At 41.2% G+C, this 20,262-nt stretch overlaps 1 protein-coding gene across 5 annotated transcripts in view; it reads right to left on the reverse strand.

Moving 5' to 3' along the window:
* SORCS1 (sortilin related VPS10 domain containing receptor 1) overlaps positions 1-20,262 on the reverse strand; it is a 495,737-nt gene that overhangs the window by 296,448 nt on the left and 179,027 nt on the right. For all 5 annotated transcript variants that reach the window (XM_072739948.1, XM_072739950.1, XM_072739949.1 and 2 more), the window contains exon 2: positions 15,809-15,876. In XM_072739948.1, coding sequence (XP_072596049.1) covers positions 15,809-15,876 — 68 coding nt within the window. The remainder of the gene's footprint in view (positions 1-15,808; positions 15,877-20,262) is intronic.

A 20,262-nucleotide genomic window follows, 5' to 3' on the forward strand; every position in this document is an offset into this window, starting at 1 on the left:
GTTTCAGTTGTTCTACCTCTTAAAATGTAACAGAAAAGTTCTTTTTTTTTTTTCAAGACTTTATTTATTTATTCATGAAAGACACAGAGAGACAGAGACATAGGCAGAGGGAGAAGCAGGCTCCCTGCAAGGGAGCAAAGGTATATGTTGCTGCCTCAATCCCTGGACCCTGGGATCACAACCTGAGCCAAACGCAGAGGCTCAACCATTAAACCACCCAGGTGCCCCAACAGACAAGTTCTTAAAATTTATTAACTCCTTATTGATAGAATTATTATTATCCTCAGTAGGATATGGATATCAAGGGTCAAAGACGTAAGGTGATTTAAGCAAGGTAATTCTTTGTTTTCTATTATAATAATTTGGGATATAGGTTTTCTAATTTAATGGCCATAAAGTCAACCTGCAAAACCAGAGTGAGTTTGCCAGCCTCTACCTCTAATCAACTAGCAATGAACTATAATGGAGACATTTAAGAAAAAAGATTCCTAAAAAAAAAAAAAAAAAAAAAAATTCCTAGAATAAAGGTACTAATATTTCCTCATTAGCAGTCCAAAATATATGAGGCCTATTTGGGGCAACAATTCTCAGAGATATGGAATGCCAACGCTATACTGAAAAACAGAGTCCATGTAGTACATACTTTTCTTCTTGTAAAGGAGGAGCCTGGGACTCTGAAATAAAATGATTTGGCTAAGATCACCTAATTAGTAAGAACAGTGCTAAGATGAGAGCACAGGATGTGTTCATACCAACTTTCAAACATGCACAGGACAGACTATTTACTTTCCATGGGACTGACTAAAGTATTGATTTAACAGATTTAATATTTTGATGTATCTGCAAAAGGTTGAGGAAAATCTAAGGACATAAAACTTATTCAATTTTCACTTAGAATTTCTAACTTTTTTTTTTAAGATTTTATTTATGTATTCATCAGAGACATAGAGAGGCAGAGACACAGGCAGAGGGAGAAGCAGGCTCTATTCAGGGAGCCTGATATGGGACTCGATCCCAGGACTTCAGGATCACGACCTGAGCCGAAGGCAGATGCTTAACTGCTGAGTCACCCAGGGGTCCTGAATTTCTAACATCTCTAAAAAATACTCTGAAACATAAGAATTAAATTTAAAAACTGGCAGCCTGTAAGCTCTGTTGTTGTTTTTTTTTTTTTTTTGTAGGTTTGTTGTTGTTATTTTTTTGGTTTGTTTTGTTTTAAAGTTCTGTTCTTTTGTATACACACCTCTGATTGGACCATATTTGAACGTTAACTATTCTTTTCTACCTCCTGAAAATCTGCAAAAGTGATCTTTGCAGATGATTCAGGAAGTTAACTCTTCTTAAATGCTGATTTCCTGCCAAAAATCTCAACTCCCCTCTTTTCTAACTTTCAGCTTGGCCTCAAAGCATCAGCTGTGACATAGGCATTTCACCAAGCTCTTTCCTTTCTTTTTTTTTAAAATTAAGATTATGTATTTATTTATTTATTCATGAGAGATACAGAAGGAGAGAGAGGCAGAGACACAGGCAGAGGAGAAGCAGGCTCCATGCGGGGAGCCTGATGTGGGACTTGATCCCAGGTCTCCAGGATCATGCCCTGGGCTGAAGGTGGCGCTAAACCGCTGAGCCACCCGGGCTGCCCAGCTCTTTCCTTCCTATGTCTACTTGCATCCTGGGTCATATATTGGGCTACTAGTTGCATGATTTTCTGAGGCAAACCCACAGGATGGCTACTAACTCACAACACCAGGATCCTATGCCCAGAAAAGAGCACAAAACTGAGATGAAAGGCAGTGAGGAGACACTCAAGTCCATGACAGGAGACTAGATTTGGTGAGTGAAATCTGAAAGCAGGTTTCTCTTAGCCCTGGTGCAACTTTCAGAGGCTTGAAAATAATGTCTTCAGCCAGAAGAAAAGAATAAAGTACAAAAATACTGTTGATAGAGGGAACTTACATTTAATGAGCCCTACCATGCACCTGGAGCTTCAAAAACATTGTTCCTCATAGCAAACTAACATGAGATATACTTGGAGGGAATGAGGTTTTCATGGATATTGGGAAGCTGGAAGCAGAGCAATTGTTCAGGGATTTAGTAAACCCCGATTTCTTCCATAGATCAGATGTGGCCAGGATGATGATAGATTTGCCATTAGCCCTGGAGGAAAATGAAAACTTAAAAGGAAGCATCAAGTGCAAAGACTGTTGTTGTTGAATATAATGTAAGCCTCAACTCGAAAAGCATCTTGGAAAATCATAATACTGGACTTCTCAGATATGGTAGCAGACTATCTTACCCAGGCAAAATCACTAACAGTTCTTGGTGATCACTCTATTTTTCATAAACCTCTGCCCTTGGTTAAATACAATAAAAAACTCAATCTAATTTTAAATTAGCATATGTGTGTTCCCTGAGAGGAATGAGGACCCAAGAGGGTAGTTACACATCTTAAGTCTATCTCCTCCACGAGGATAAAGAATCCATAAGAAAGGAAGGGCAGCATTATTTCCAGTGGCTACAGAAACTATTGGTGACAGAAAGTGTCAAATCAATGAAGAAGGCTAGCCCACAAACTAGAGGCAAGAGGAACCAAAATCCACAATCTAAATCTGCTCTAGCCTCTGAGGCCTATTTCAGGGCTTATCACACCCCACATCCATCAGTTTGATGTCTGCCACTATAAACTAGATTGGATTCTGTACCTTGACCTTTGCCCAACTACGATGGGTCTCTGGAATAAGAGAAATTGCTCTAAGTTTCAGTCTGAATATACCCTGCAGAGCTGTATCTGGAAAAGATGAAGAACACAGATGAATTAGTGCCCAAGAACAAAGGTGGCACAAACTGATGTACGTTGGGGTACCATGCTGGCTTGCCAAGCTAAGCTAACCAGGACTATAACGGAGGCAGCATTCTTAGCTGTTCCATGCTGACTGGAGTCCAGACAGTAACAGACTTCAGTCACCCCCCTCCCCAATCCCAAATGCTTCTTGGTGATTGGAGGGGCAATTGTATCACGTTGGTTTTAAACAATGAATAAGTAAGCAGAGCCCTTTTGAGTAAGGGTGTTTTAGTTCTGTAGATAATCTGAAGCTGACCTAAATTAAAAAAAAATATATATATATATAGTAGATATAGGCAGAGCCCATAGAATCATATGTCATCTCAGCATCAAGAGCATCAGCTTCTTTGCAGAGCTGCCAAGAAGGGGAAATTAGAGGCCAGACCTCTATCAAGAATGCAGCAGTAAGTAGAATCACCTGATGTCAGCAAAACTCTGATCGCTATAGGCTGGGACCCACTGTCACCCTGTAAAAGTATAGTGTCCATGGTATAACATTCATTTAAGTTTTGAAGAGACAGGTTGTTGGGATTACTTTCTGCAACCCAATAAGAGGAAATGTCCCATGCAATATAGAATGAAGAGGGTGGTTTAAATTTGATACTCCTTTGAGCTCAGAAGTGATAGATTCCCAATTGAGAGTAGGCAATAATAAATCAAGAATGGGTGATCTAGGAAGTTGGGAAAGTGAGAGAACAAATTTCATAATAAATCTAATCAAGTTCTAAGGATTTTCAGATGGAAAAATCTTGCTCCACCAAGGAAAGGAATTTATGCATCAACTTATTTATAGGCATGGCTAATCCAAGTCCCCAATTATTTCCAAGCATATGGAATAATGCATAATGCAGCAAGTATAAATTTCCCAATTAATGTGGTATAGAGTTGGGATGGAGAAAACAGACTTTTGTCAAGTCCTCTTACTTCTTTCAAACTCAAAGTGTTAAAGCTAAGTTCACACTGGCCTGATTCAATGTTCTTATTTGAAAGGGGTGAAGAAGCAGGACACTCAAAGATAAATTCTTTTCAAAAAGCTCTTTTAAGTCCTGGTCCCCAGAAATGCTGGCAGAAATAAATATACATTTTTTAAAAGAAAAAAAAAAGTCCTGTGCCTTTCATGAATTGATTGCATCTCCTGCTTCTGCAAGCTAAGAAGTCATAATCCTCTGCAATCACAGATTGTTTGAAGCCAATAAACCAAAGGTGATGACCTTGCTAATACATCCCAGCAGGAGGAAGAAATAAAGCCGTGCTGAGGAATAACTCTTCATTCGGCACACCATTTCCCTTTGGAAAGAGGAGCATGGAGCCGAAAGTACCCAGCTTGATTTATGGATGAACAGTATTTCAGAAACCTCACCTGAACCAAGAAAAAATGTTTTCTAAAGTTCTCCAATAATGCTGTGTTCATTCCTCTTGTCCTATGACATGCAGGGCAAGCCCCTGCTCCTGGATACCAGCTTTGTTGACATGTACAACTCCCCTGGTCTCTGCTCACAGGGAGCCTGCTCTATCATGATTGCCCCATGTCCTTCTACCTAGAGTTAATTCTCTGGTGACAGCACAGCATGCAGCACTCAGGATCAGGAATTCAAACAGGCCTAACACATATTTGTTTTGAAACAACTCATGCTAACTGAAGGAAATGCAACCAGGAGACACGAATGGGAATAATTTATCTTCCTTTTACTATCATACCAACTCCTGACACTCATGGAAGCATTGCTATAGACATGTGACATAACAGTGTCAAACTACATGCTGAAATCAAATTAATATTTGTCACCTCCTTCATGTGCAATGTCAATAAATTATGGCAAGAACAGACATTTGAATTCAATGACAGAGGGTAGTTAACCTCTGATTATCTGTGATATACAGTATGGGACAAGCTTTATACCAATTAATTAAGCCCACAGGTGATAGCATTTTTAAAAAATCTTCTTTCCCCAAAATATTTGTCCTGGTGCTCCTTTTAATGAAACACATACTATAGGCAAAGAATTTTGCTTGGCACTGGGGATATAAAAGAGAATAAGATGACAGGCAACCTTCCAAATATTCCAGTAAGGGGAATAAATATACAGAAAGTACTTACAATTCAAAGTAATGTGTTCAAAAAGGAAAACATGTATGACAGTTAAGAGTTGGCACAGGAGCAGTAATTTATTCTCTGTATGAAAGGGAGTGGTCAGGGAAGGGGTCACAGGGAAGAGAGAGTCACTATTGGGTTCAAAGCCTGGGCCCTAGACCCAGAATGCCTGGATTCATCTCTTCTCTTCATACCCTTCTCATTCATACCCTTATGACTCTGTGTACAAGCTTTCTCATCTATAAAATGGGTATAATAATACCAACTTATAGCATTATTGGAAGAATTAACTTAGTCGATATGTATAAAGCACTCTTACAGAAGTTCTTGGCACATGGTAAATAGCCAGTTTAAAGGGCTATCATTATTATATATTAGATAAATTGAATATAGAAAAAAGTATTTCAAGCAAAAACAACCAGAGAAATATAAAATCCAATGTTTTTGCTTATTTTGCATTATTTGCTGAGTGTTTAGTAGGTGATACACATTTAACATAATTGTCACCATAATCCTATAAGATAAATACTATTACAACTCCTTTTTTTTCTGAGGAGGAAGTGGAACAGAGAGATTAAGATACCTCCCCACCACCTCAGAGCTAGTAAGTGGACAGAGCCTGGATTCATGCCTAGGCATTTCAACGTCCAAGCCCAAGCGCTGACCTGTATATGGACCAGGCTTCCAAGAGCACTCATTGTCTGGAAGAACCTACATACTTGTAGATCACCATGGTTAGACCATATAATGATCATCCTTTATTGAGAATCCTAGTAAATGAAGTGATCAAACTCAAGGAATATGGTTATCCAAAGAGATGGGAGAAGCCAAATACGACATCAATTTAGAATCCAGAAAATTAAAGTCCCAAAGCTAGACTTTTAAATATAAAAGGAACAAATCATTGGTATGGGTTCCGGAGCAAATTATGGGAAGGAAGAAAAAAGTGAACAAAAGAAACTCAACATCATTTCAATATGACATCTTAACTGGTGTCTGTCTCTGTCTCCTTTTTTCTCTCTCTCAACAAAGTTATGACAGTGTCCACCAGATGTGGTTAGTACACAAGCCTTAGGTCTTAGCAGTAAGAGCTGCCTGGGGAAATATCTACCATAACCAGATCAGAGGAGGCTGCTTAGTGGTGCCCAAAGATGTGGAGGTAAGTTGCCACTCACAAATACCTAGGAACATGGGGGACCTGACAAGCAGATCCAGCTGTTCCAAACACACGCAGAAAAATAGCAGCTCCTTCTCCTACAGCGCTGAGTGGATTTCTCAACAATACCTTTAATAAAAGGCTTTTCTGATAAACTCCTCCTGCTCTACTTCCTTTTCACAAAGTCCCCTGGGGGCTAGATATGTACTAAGTTTAATAACATAAAAAGTCACACTCCTCTGGATATTATTTCTTAAGTGTTCTGTAAGCTTTTAACACTCTTGGATTGGGGGTCCCGCTGTTCCACTCTTCGTCCTCCTCCCAGCCCCCAGCTTCATCTACCTCTGTAACCTCCTCAGCTCCCTCACCCTGTTGTCTTTCTTCAGCATCTCTCAGGAACTACATAACCAACTGCCTTCTTGAGTATTACACAGGGCTCACTGCAGAGAAAGCACAGCCTATAGCCACAGTGGGGATCTAAGCACGCCCAGCATTGCATGTGCAGGCCCCTGAGCCATCCTGCCTCATGCCTCCTCAGCACCTCTTCCAAAGTCTCGGTCCTCTTCTCAAGTCTGTTTCTCACTCGCCATAAACCCAAATGTCAGGAACCAGGAGTTAACCTGGTCTCCCAGGAAAACTGATCTATGTGTGTCCCACTCTGGCCTCCTTGCTTAGTAAAAGAAATGCTCCCCCTGCGCTCACCCCTCAGCCCATCCTGATCTACCATAGCTAAATAATCCCCCTTATAAGCTCCCAACACATATCTTTTCTGCCACTCAACCTTCTACCAATTTGATTCATTCTGAGATTTTTTTTTTTTTTTTACGTTTTCAACATCTTTCCACTGATTTATTCTCCCATAAAACATAGCCAGAGGTGCCCTCTCTCTAAGAAAGGAAGATATTTCTTTAGTCTATGACCTCCTTTATGGAAAATTATGTTTCTTCCTTTATTTCTCTTCACAGCTTCTTCCTTGGAAGAGTTGTTTCCATAACCTTTTCTCATTCACCAGTTATAGGTGCTCAATAGACATCAATAGAACAGGTGGATGCAGTACGTGACCTCATCATCTACTATCTATCCAAGACAACAGCTGGAAAGTCATTGTAGAAATGTCTCTTCCTTTCACCTTCTCACTCATCCAACTGGTCCTGTTCATTTTCATTTTATAAGATTTCTTAGAATCACCACCCCCACGACATCCCATACTCTTATTTCTTCATGCCTTCTGCCAAAAGACAGGTCCTTTTTGTGTCTTACTTTACTGACTACTAGCCTCATTGGTCACCAGTCTTGCTCTTTCCAACTGAATCCTTAATATGATACTATGATAATTTTTTTTCCTAAAAGTCACATTTCATCGAGTCTTTCCCTTGCTTTAAACTTTCAATGATGCATTACTTCCTCTGGGATAAATGTTAGAATACCTAGCAGAGATGAATTTGAAATGACCCATTTCTATTTTTCCAATATCATCTCCAAATACTCCATCCATACACAGACTATACTGTGATCTTGTGTAGTCTACTTAAGATGCCTTGTCACCAGCATGTAAAGATGCCTGGGATATGGTACACACTCAAAAAATAAATAATTAGCCTTTTTTACTAGCCCGATTACTACTTATTCATCGAGAGTCAGATCAGGTACCCTTTCTGAAGTTTTCCCTTCCCCAGTCCAGAATATGCGGTGCCTCTATTATGGTCCTTGACACATTAATCTCTCGTTTATTTATCTGTCTCGTCCACCAGACTGTGAGTTGCTTACGGGTGACAATCAGATCTCATTCATATCTGGATTCACACTATTTAGCAGGATTCCAGGTTTGTACTTATTTATACATTCAGTTAATTTGACAAATCTCTCTTAAATGGCAGTTTGCCAGGCACTTTCCTGAGCACTTGAGATAAAACAGAATGTGGAAAAGATAAAGTCTCTGCCCTCAGGGAGCTTATATTCTGGCAATGGGCATTAGACAATAGACAAGTAATAAAATCATTACAGGGCACTACATGTACTGAAAGAAATACACAAAGATGTGTGGTAGACAAAAACAAGGGCCTTCTTTTTAAATAAGATGGATATAAATAGCTTATTAGAAATAAGGTGGTATTTAGGCTGAGATCTGAAATATGAGTTGTGTTGCCTGAGTGAGACTATAGGTTGCTACATATGATAATTAAACTGTGCATATTCTGAACTTATTTGTGTCCAGAATAGAGTTCTGTACTCAAACACTGGACTAAAATGAGAATTAACATTCTAAGTACTTACTGTGTCTATAACTAGCTTTGATATTGGAATGTTAGTTGCTCTGCTTTCTCTAGTAAAAATTTCTTGTTTCCTGGGCTCATAATGAGAAAGTTACGAGAACATCGGGGCAATGATTGCTTTTCAGTGTATCCAATCCATTACTTGCTAAAAAGAAAAATGAAGGACTCAGTACAGAACCAACCATTGAGACAAATGACGAGTGCAGAGATCCAGCCCGAGGCCCGACCCTCACAGAGATCTCAGGGAGGTCTAGAGTCTATAGGCAGAATGTAGCCTGATCCTTGCAGAAACGGCCTCCATGTGGGTATTCCAGAAGATTTTGTCAGAATTGAGGAGGCCAACAAGCATTCATGGTCCTTTATGGACATAACCAGGTTTCCAAAGTTGAATCTGGGCTTTTCCCACTTGGCCCTGGCTGTTCTTACTCCTTGATCGAGTGTGATGGCATTTCACAAGATCATGCACCACATTATTCAAAACAGTATCTCCCATGTGGATGACATGAGGTTAACTATTTAGGATATAAACAAGCATAAGACACAGACCCAGTTTTCAGAAACCCTAAACCATTTCTTAATATACTCCTTCTAAGCAAAAAAACATGTAATGATATTTAATATGTGCCAATTTCTATTTTAGGTGTCAAGGAAACAAAAATAACTAAGACACAGTCACAGTCTTTGAGTTTCCAGGCCAGTATGGAAATAGATGAATGTTGATAAGAGCTCGTGCATAACTTGTGTGCTGCATTGACCACACTTCTATAATCACCCGCTGAGTGCTTGCCCTTCACTAGATTTGCAGTCTTTGTAGGGAAGAAACAATTTCTTACTTGGACTTTTTTTTTTCCCCAGTGTCTGCCTAGAACAGTGCCTGGCCTGGCACAGAATAGGGGGCTAGTCAATGTTTTTAAACTGAACCAAATAAATATTTATCTGATAACCATCCTAAGACAAAGACATATAATGAGCTGCAGGATTAATGATGAAGGAACAATTTACCTTTCCTGGGGCGGGGGGCGGGAGGGGGGGCAAGTGGCAACAGGAGTTCTACAGAGCCACAGAGCAATAAACATGAAAAAATGTTCAACAACACTAGTGGTCACAGAAATACCCAGTAAACCACATGAAGATCAACACAGCATTTTCACTGAAAAGACTAGTAAAATTTTCAAGTGAATAAAATTAAAATCTTAAATTCAATTTTTAAATAGAAAATCTCCAATGTTGGTGAAATCACTGGGAAATATATAATCTATTACTGCTTGTAGGTGTGTGAATTGTTCCAATTTTTTTTAAAAAAAAAGTCATCTCAGGTATCCATTACCATTGTATATGCATACATTTTTGATACCACAGTATCACCGTTAGGACTCTAGAGTATATTATAGCAAGAAAATTACCACCATGTAAGGACATGATTACAACTATGTTTATTGAAGTGCTACATGTAATAGCAAATATAGTGGACATGAGCTAAAGATCCATTGGGTAATGGGGAGGCAGTGTGGCACAGGCATTAATAGGATCCTTCCAGGGTCCATGTCCCAGCTGCACGATGCTGGGCACATTACTTAACTTTCCAAGCCTCACTCCTCTCATCCATAAACTTGGGATACTAATAGTACCTGGTTTATAGTGTTGATAGGAGGGTAAAAAGCACTGAGAACATTTCCTGGCAAACACAAAGCACTACTTAAGTTAGGATGCATACAACATCCATACAATCTGATTCTTATAAACCTGACTTTGTCTTCTTAATATATTCAACTGGACAGACATCCATGACTCATTGTTAAGTGAAACAGGTTATCGGATTCTGTAAATAGTTTCTCCTAGTTTCTTAAATGAACAAAAAACTGATCCTGACATACATATATATATATATATATATATATATATATATATATATATATACATCTCTGTTGACCTTTTTGAGTTGGGACATAATAATATGGACAGAAGCACCGAAAACTCTTTAGCATCACTGACCTCAAGAAAGCTAAATCTGTGTGGGAAGAGACTATTAACGTTCTTATTTGTCCCCTCATTGTTTGGCTCATTATAATAAGCATATATTACATTTTTTTCTAATTAAAAAAAAATACCAAGAAGGTTTAATACAATAGTCTCATAACTCCAGGAGCGACAAGCAACTTCATGCGACACAAATATGGGGAAGGGAGTGAGACTTAGAAAGCTAAAAAGAAACCAGACTCCAGAATCCCAAGCACATTCTGATCCTGCTGGGGAGCTTGGCTCTCTCCTTGGGGCCCCTGGAAAGGCGCTAAACATTTGCATGCACAGGGATGAGTAACATCATCAGAGCTGTGTGACATGAAGAGTCCCTCTGTGGGGAAATTATCATACTCTAGCTTGATTCTTTTTCTTTTTTGTAGGGTGGGTATCCCTGTTTATATCTTTAGTTTTGTAGGTGACTGAATGCTAAATTTTGTAGCAATGCATCCTTCAAAGCAGGGACTAACAACCTGTCCCAAGCTGCTCTTTGCTATTCCCCCTGGATGAGGAGGGGGAAGGCAAGAGGGGACCAGCCAAGGTATATCCACCACAGGGCTGGCGCGGTCACAGACTTCAGGTCAGCTTCTATCAGCCTGAACCCCAGGAGGCTCTCCAGGGAGCACTGTCTGCTGCCAACCCCACACAGACACTGCCTCTAGGCACTCACTCTAAGAACATTCTCTCCACCGAGACTCCACGGGAAAGCCTCTCTTGATAATTGCTATATGTCACACCCAAGAAGAAATAAAGCTGCTCCTGTGACAAGGAGACAAGGCTGGGTCCCAGAGTGGACTCAAACAGAAAGCCTAACCATTCTCACTACCTTACACATGCTCCTTGTCCCCAGAAAGCAGGTACTGCTGTTTGAAAAGCTCGTAATCTGGAGATGTGCTCAGACACTTGCTTGTGTTTCACCTCAATCTGAAACGGTGGTATGCTGGATCTGAAGGGAAGAAAGCCCTATCAGCCAAGCTCTCTGAGGACCAGGCACTTCAGGCTGCCTGTCCCTTTAAGAGTATCCTTTCTGTTCCTTCCAGAATTGCCTAGGGCTTTCTCACCAGCTAAGCCTCCCTCAGCAAAGTGCTGATTACCCCAGAACTAGAGGGGAAAAAAAAAATGAATATATTTTTCTCAGAGATACTGTATCTAGATTTTGACATTTTATTTATCTCAACCTTTAAGCTTATCTTGCTCCAATATGGTAAAACCACCAGCAATCCCAACCCTCAAAGCTTAATCCACCGTAAAGTGGAGAAGATTCTCGGAGCTGTAGTTAATTGTTCTGTGTCAGACCATTCCCCTTTCCTCTCAGTTTGAGTTCCTGAGTGAACAACCACACAAAACAAAACAAAATCAACAACTTGCTCCAAGATTAAAGGTATAATCAATGACAAGACCAACTGGGAGCAAAAGCTCATTAATTTAGTGCAGCAGCATCTCACCCTGTCATCCAAGGCTTGTTGATCTAGCAAGGTGTAAAGCCCTAGGACATCACTGCAAGGTCAGCTGCCTCTTGGCCTGGTTCCTATCCTGATACTCTGAGGCATTTGCCACTTGACCCCTTCTCACTGTTCAGTGGGAAAAACTTGGAAAGAATAATGACTCGTTTAAAAAGTGTTTGCATCTATTTGTTGGACAAGAAGCCATTTCTCTGTTACCCAGTATTTTTCTGGGATAGTAAGAAGCTGCTCAGAATGTCACAGTGCTTTGAAAACTGTATTTATTTTGTATACTTATGATTAAAGTTTTGTTTGCTTAGGGACACCTGGGTGGTTCAGTGGTTGAGCATCTGCCTTCAGCTCAGGTCATGATTCCAGAGTCCAGGGATCAAGAGTCTCTCATCAGGCTCCCTGCATGCAGCCTGCTTCTCCCTCTGCCTATCTCTCCGCCCCTTTTTCTGTGTCTCTCTGAATAAATAAATGAAAATCTTTAAAAAAAATGTCTTAAAATTTTTTGTTTGCTTATTTGTTCAGGTCCAAAAAGAGTCACTGGAAGGCAGATGGGACTCCAGAAGACAGGTAAGTGGTGAAATGGCTGAAGTTTATTAACTAACAGCCCCATAAGTGTGCAGACTATTATTTACTAATTGTATGACCTTGAGCACACCATAAAAATGAAGTAAGAGGATGCATTACTATACGTGCGGCACTTAACTGTGTGCCTGGCACATAGTGACCGCTCAATAAAAGTTAGTTTTTATTAATGTTGTCATCATCATCATCAGCAGAATCATCGCCGTTATCATTAAACCAGAAAGGTGCCGGGTTTAAGGATTTAAAAAGTCTAGTTGAGGAGAGAAAATATACACATGAGCAAAGTGAAGAAGCAACACTTATCTCGCGTCTTTATTACACTTATGGCTGTATGACAGTTTGTCTGTTTATGTAGGATTTATCTTCTTCTGGGATCTAGCAGCTCCAGGTGGCTGCAAAGCTCCCGCTCCCAAACAATTATAGAAGGCATGTCACATACAAGTACACTTATCTCTCACCTGAACTGTCCACAGGTCTTCGCCCTCTCTAGACAATGAACACTCGAGGGACAGTTAGGGCTTATGCACTCTTGATCTATGTACACCCCACATTCTCCTCCCTGGACCAGAACAATCTAAGACCTAAAGGAGTTCATCAATACATCTTTGCTGAAGAAATGAGTAAGAAAGAATAGGACATTATAGTATTCACTGGTCTGTTCAAAAACAGATGCTTACCGAACATCTTCTGTGGGCTAAGTCTAGTGCTCTGTGCTGGGGATGTAATGAGAATACCTGAAACCTGGCTAGTCCCCAATTTTTAGCAGGGTTTCTGAGAAGAAAATAAGAGCTGATACAGGAGAAAATGAGTCTACCCTTGGCACTAGTTTTCTCGAAGCAGGGCTAACCCAGACATCTCCCTTTCCTCTTCTGTATTAACACCCCCCAAAGAGATCCCCTAAAGACCAAACATGGCATCATGAGCCACCCTAAAATGCAAGCCCTATCAAAGCATTTATGAAGCATTCTGAATATTTCTCTTTCTCCTTCCCTCTTTTCTTTTCTAAATTATATTTTCATTAAGCCATGGGTTCCTCTATCAAAGCATTAAAATGATAGTTCTAATGATATAAAGCACCCACAGTAGTTATTTGCCACAAATGACACGTGTAACATAGGACATATACAACACTATTGTGGATATATCAAAGAACTAAATACATGTAGGTATATTATCTGTGTATACATGTATGTGTGTGTGTGTGTGTGCATATATATGTGTATATATCTTCCATCGAAATCCATCTGAAGACTGAAGGGTCCTCAGATCATTCCTGCCACACTCTCCTCAACCTAATAGCCGAGGGATGTTGCTCCTTCAGAAGAAAGTCCTGGTATTACTGGAGTGTGATGCTATTTTTAGTTTATTAACTCTCCCTCTTAAGATGAGAAAAGAACATTCTCCCTAGGCTGCGGCACCGTCACAGTGCCCCACGAGAGGTACAGGAGCAGTCTAGGGCATGCTGCGCCTCGGTCCCCGGGGCACGCCCTTCCCGCTGCTCAGGCTGAGACTTAGGGCTGCTAATAGCCTCTGTCCCATTGAGACAGAATTGCCTATCTTTTAATTTTCTAATATGCCGGCTACACTTTATACAGCAGATGCGCTGCGGAATAAAAGCTGGCTTTGACTTTCATGTATGTACATACATTAAAGAAATCTATCAAAAAAGCATAAGCTTACTCAGAGTCACAGAGAATCTGATGAAGGGGTCCTGAGTTTAAACAGAGCAAGTGTCAAGCCCTTCATGCATTAAAGAATCGCACTTTGTGAGGCTCCTACCAAACTTCCCACACTTTAATTTAGTTACATCATTTCCTTGGGGTAGAAACTCTGCATAATTAACCTTCTGGTAGGGGGGGGAGTTCAATAATCTAAACACCTTCCCAACAAGCACAGAACAGGGTTCCATCCTTTTCTTTGTTCTGATGGGGTTTTCCTAAAGCACATTAACAATTTATTTGGGGCTTCTTATATACAGTGGGAAGCCTAATGGAAAAGTGCCATCAGGTTAAAACAAAATTTAATGCACAATCCTTTTGCAGGGTAGATTCCTTTAGGGCGTGGAGTCCATGATCCTCCTCTGGGTGACAAGTGCATGGCCGTAGGGGGACATGGCCTTGCAACCAAATTGCTACTATTTTGCAACCAAATTGCTCTTATCTAAAGCCAGTGCAGTTACTCCTCCACCCCCACCCCTACCACCAGTCTGTTCTCTGTTCTCTGTAGCAGGGATATACCTCTGACACAAAGGGCAGACTGGGGTCTTTCTCTCTAGACATCAGCCTGAGGGCCCACAGCTAATCTCTCCCGGTCATATTAACTGACAGGTGAGGAAGATCCCCTGATCTCATGAGGAGGACAGCAGCTGGCTTGTGTCTGCCCAGACACTACTCCCAGCTTCTCTGTTATTAGTATAACCTCTCCCACTTAGTCTGCACACACAAGTGTGGGGTGATTGATCAGAAGCAATATTCAACATATTTAAACCACTGCTATTACCAGGGCACTGACCGATCAGACTCTGGACTGGATACCAACTCAGTGATCACTGAATATTACCCGTTGGGTCATCTCCATCCTCTCCCTGGCTCAGGGATTGTCATAAGATCCTGGCCTCATCAACCAAGCCCCTTCTGTGCTTGAGGTTGGTTTGGGTGTGGACACATGATGTAGGGTGGCAAAGATCCCATCAGGATGAGACCAATAAAGCAGATGTTCAGAAATAGAAACAATGGAACATATAGTCCCCAAGAACAAAAGGAGAGAATAGCTGCCTGGTTTTCTGAGGACCTTCCTGTCCCTAGTTTCAGCCCAACTGCACATTGGCGCTGGTGTTCAATGAGTTAGCCTGATCCTAAAGGATCTATAGCATTCATCTGAAAAAGAATTTATTGCAAAGCCTAAATGTGTGAGGTAATACAGTGTGAATCCCAGAGACAAGGGCATGTATGCAAGTGTGTTTGTACACCTGTGTGCTAGTGAGCTGAGGGCCAGGAAGGGAAGCCGTGGAAAAGCTACAGGGGTAGGGTGCTTGGGCACCATAAACCCAGAGGTGGTGTAGATATCCTTTCTGCAAAGACACCTTCATTCTTTTGCTTCTGCTCCAATAAGTTCACAGATCAGTGAGAACTGCAGGTACCAAAATGCATAAAGACAACTTGAACAGTTTAGCAAAAAGACCTGTGACCCAAACAAGGAGTCTGTAAGAGAAGTAAGGATCTGGCCTGCCTGGAGATAAACCCCAACCCATGACTAGGGGAACAGCAAACAGATGAGGTGATGGCAACACAGACCCAAAAATCTTTGCCCTCAGGAAAAAGGGAGTGTGGACCAGCAGTCATGGGTGTCATGTTTAAGTAACACAGGAATCGTTAGCTCACTTTATCTACATACCTCCAAAGCGAGCTCTCAGTGATGCTCCCCAGGTTATAGTCATAGAGCTTTGTCAAAATGAGAATCACCTGAAGGCAAAAGAAGAAATCATGGTTAGTCTCAAACAATTACAATCTCATAGAACTGAAATGGCCCAAGGGAGGACTTAGGACTCCTTTAATGGGTGCTTAACGCAACTGAATGAATTGTTAGGGCATCACTTACACTGACTGGAGACGGGTTTGCTAGTGCCTTCCTCTGCATGCTCAGGCCTGATCCTTTCCCCAACTTTCTCCCTCTGTCCTGCAGGAAGAGTTACCTGCCTATCCAGGCATTCCTAACCCTGGCGGGTTTACGGCTTTTGGCAAAGGCTAGCAGAGCTGTCAAATATGCACCCTGTAAAGGAACCCCTGAGCAGATGGTCAGGAGAGAGGAAGGTCAGTGATGTAGGTCCCAGCCCTAGTAGCTGTGACACACTGGGCAGGTTGCTTACCTTCCCTGAACCTCAATATCCCCACCTATTAAGAGGGCGGGGGCAGTAAATGCTATCACCCAGAAAGGCTTGCTGTAAGTAGTTAAAATAGGTAATAAATGCTCTTTGCATGGGGTTCTTACATGTCAGTCCCTTCCCTTTCTTCTCCTTTGTAGGCTTTATCAGTTTCTTTTGATTCTCCAATTTCTGGGAAGGCCACTGGATGGAATCCAGAGGCTTCCAGGAGGGCCCAGCAAGAACATTTCAACAGGAACATATTTATGTTTTATGGGTTCCTGAAGCATACAGTTTGGGGAACCTTCTGTAAGGAACAGAATATAAACACACCAATTCAAATGTTTAAGACAGGTCCCAGGACACTGACACTTCAGCTTCATTAGCTTCACAGCAAACCCTTTTCTGATTTGACCCCATTGCTATTCTCAAGATCACTCAGAGGAACTCCAACTATGTAATTCCTTCTCTCAGCATTCAACACTCCTTGAACATTTACTGGGAACCCAGGATTTCGCCTGATGCCCGAGGAGAACATAACTACAGATGAGGCCTGGTAGTCTATGATCCAGTTAGGACAGGACAAGCTCATCAAAGAAAATCTAGGCTGATGCACAGCTGATCTAGCTCTCTTCAGTCCCGCGGACACTCATGCCCACCATGGCAGCTTGAAAAGGCTGCTTCCTCCAGCAATTGCAGTGATGACCAGGGTCCCCGTTCCCTGGAGTGCATGAGCACCAGGACACTTGGGAAGATTCCACAGAGGAGTATGTTCCTACCCAGTGAGTTCTCATCCCTCACTCACTCTTCTTATGTAAGGACAAGAACTTAATGGGTCTGCTCTGTTTTCCGTTGAGATTTCTATTTCTCTCCTGCCTCACATAACCGAGGACATTTGGCCCAGTCTTGCTGTTTCCAACTCAGCAGAAAAATGTTGACATCGACTTCCAGGATTTTCCCTGAAGGCCAAGGGATCAGTTCTAGTCACAGTGAGCACAGAACATTGTAACCTTGAATTCCAAGGCAGCAAGCTGCCAAGGAGTACGGAGCCCTTCCAAGTTCCACTCTGCTAGCACAGGGCTAGATTTACTGAAGGCACAAGCATCAATGAGCCAATTCCAAACACTTCTTTCACAGCAAGCAAACTGGAACTGCACAACCTCAGGTTTGTCCAAAGTTCAAAGGAATTAAGAACTAAGGTAACCCAAAGACAGGCAGAGATCTGAGGACCTGTGTTCTAAGGCCACCCCTCTCCTGAAACACCGTGCAGGCCTTCCTCAAGGACCTGTTCAAAACTTGCTTCTTTAGCAAAATGTGAGCATGTGTGAGGTACTGGGCACCCTACAGGTGCATCAGATGGTGCACCTGTGGTGGGCGCATATGCTTAACAGGTCTGCGTGCCAATTAAGTCACTCTAAGTGCTAAATTTCAATCACCGCCATCCCAGGATCGCTGATCAGTGACAGCGGGGTGGCTGTTTGTTGGAAGACACAAAGTGACGTTGCCACTCTACCTTGGTATGATTTTGCCAAATGGACCTATAAATCCCCCACCAAGAAAATGGGGGTGTGGGCAGAAAGCATTTCTCGGTAGTAGCTCTCTTGATACAATACAGCAGTAAACTCAATAATGAAGTTCAGCTGGGCATAGGCGGCATCTCCCATCCATCTGATGAGGGAATTCAGAAGAGCCCAGGAGAAGGAACCCATTAACCCAGTAGGTAATGGTTTGGAGCCCGTCGCGTGCGCTTACACACACACACACACACACACACACACACACACACACACACACATTGTTTAAGCAATTCTCAGGCAGGTGGGCAGGGAGGTAAAAATCCACTCCCTGACTCTTCTCCAGGGGCTAGTAAAACGAAAATGCCACTGATACACTCAGGCAGTTTATCAATACTGCACCAGAAGAGGTGTCCTTTCTGGCATTCCAAAGTATATCTGCTTGAATCAATCTCATCTTCTGTTTTCAGAATGAGAGCAAGAAAGAAGGGAGGACCGCTAACCTTTAGTTATGTCTCCAATCGATTCCTTGCAATCTCTCTCCCCCTCTTTTTTCCCTTCACTGTCTATGTGCATTATTTACCCCCACTCCTGGATAGTGATGCCTCATCGTATTAGAGCTGGTTTGTTGTCGTCTCTTGGCTTTTCTGTCCTGGTTAATTAGCAATACTATATAATAGAATTAGTACCTGTTAAAGGCCCATGACCCAAACTACCAGTATCAGATGAGAAAAGGGGGAGAATGCAATTGCCTCCCTATTCAGGTCTCACTGTCTACTATTTTTGTGCATTTTTCAAATTTAAAATATAAGTGAAACTTTTTCATCAAGTGAAATGTTATATGTACTTAAAATACATAAAGAGTAATTTATTTTTATTCATTCAGTAAATAATTTCCATGTATAGATTTAATTCTATGAGCCCAACTGCATAGAATTTAATTATAAATCCAATCAATGAGAGCAAGGCTGTTTTGATGCATACACACACAAAATGGAATACTCATCAGCATCTTGTTTCTTTCTATGCCTCATTTTCATTACATAGTACCAAAATATCCCTGATTCCAAACAGTAACTGATGACCACTCGGTAATAGCTTTTTTACATTCCCTTTTAGATCTTAGGTACTTTCTTTAAATTTCTGTAATCCAAGTATCAATGGCTTAACAACCTCTACCTACACTGTGCCAGGACCTCAGCACCATTATTTCTAAGACTTTCCACATGGCATGTCTGCAGATTCCTCAACTAGTCTGGGAGCCACTGTCACCACATGCCATGTGTCCTCTTCTTTTGCTGTGGCTCCTTCCTGACATATCCACAGCTTACAAAACTACTGGGGGGAATGCCACTTTGTCCATATGTGTAAAGAACATGGTGAAGCTAACCCACCAAGTTGTTATTTTCAAATCATCCATTCTTTAGATGGCAAGAGTGTGCCAGAAACAGTGCCAGGGTCTGTGCAGGGATGAATGAGGTTCTTCAGGGAAGTGATCACAGGCTTCCTCCCTAGGACTGAGCTAAATTTACACTATCTGGATTCACAAAACTATTACCCCTTTTCCCAGATTCTTCCAAAGCTCCTACTGAATATTTCCACCAACTCCAGCCTCTCACCCACCCCTCTATACATAGGAGCTAAGAAGCCATCACATTAGAAAAATGTGGTATATATATATATATATATATATATATATGCACAATGGGATGTTATTTAGGCACTAAAAAGAAAATCCTGCAATTTGTGTCAATATGGATGAAGCTGGAGGGCATTTTTCCAGGTGAAATAAGCCAGATAGAAAAAAATTTGTACTATTTTGTATCACTTATATGCGGAATATAAAACAAATAAAAACTGATTTCACAGAGACAGAATGTAATGGTGGTTGTTAGGGACTGGGAGGGGATTATGGGGAGATGCAGATCAAAGGATCTGAAGTAAAAACTTTCAGTTATAAGAAGTTCTGAGGCTCTGATATACATCAAGGTGACTATAATAATACAATAATGTCCACTTGAAAGTCACTAAAAGATATTAAGCATTCTCACCAAAAAAGTAAATAACCCCCCCCCAAAAAAAAACCACAAAAACAAAAAACCCAAGAGAGACAGAGAGAGAGAACTATGTAAGGTGATGGATGTGTTAATTATCTCGATCTTTACAAGCATCACATGATATCTAGATAGATAGATGGATAGATAGATAATCTCAAAGCACTATATTGTCTACTTTAAATATATACAATTATATTTGTCAATTACTCCTCAGTAAAGTTGGAGGGCAGGAAGCAAGTATCACAATGGACGCTAGGCAAGGAAAATGTCGATCGATCTTTCCCCTCGTCTAACTCCAACTTCCCTCTGCACTGGGTTACCAAACAAAAGCATTCATAGATGTAAACAGAGACACCAGTATGCAAGTGGCTATTAACAGTGCTCTCTTGAGAAACAGAAAAAGCCAGCCAAAAATAT

The sequence above is a fragment of the Vulpes vulpes genome, chromosome 15 (genome assembly GCF_048418805.1).
Source record: "Vulpes vulpes isolate BD-2025 chromosome 15, VulVul3, whole genome shotgun sequence".
NCBI classification, from domain to species: domain Eukaryota; kingdom Metazoa; phylum Chordata; class Mammalia; order Carnivora; family Canidae; genus Vulpes; species Vulpes vulpes.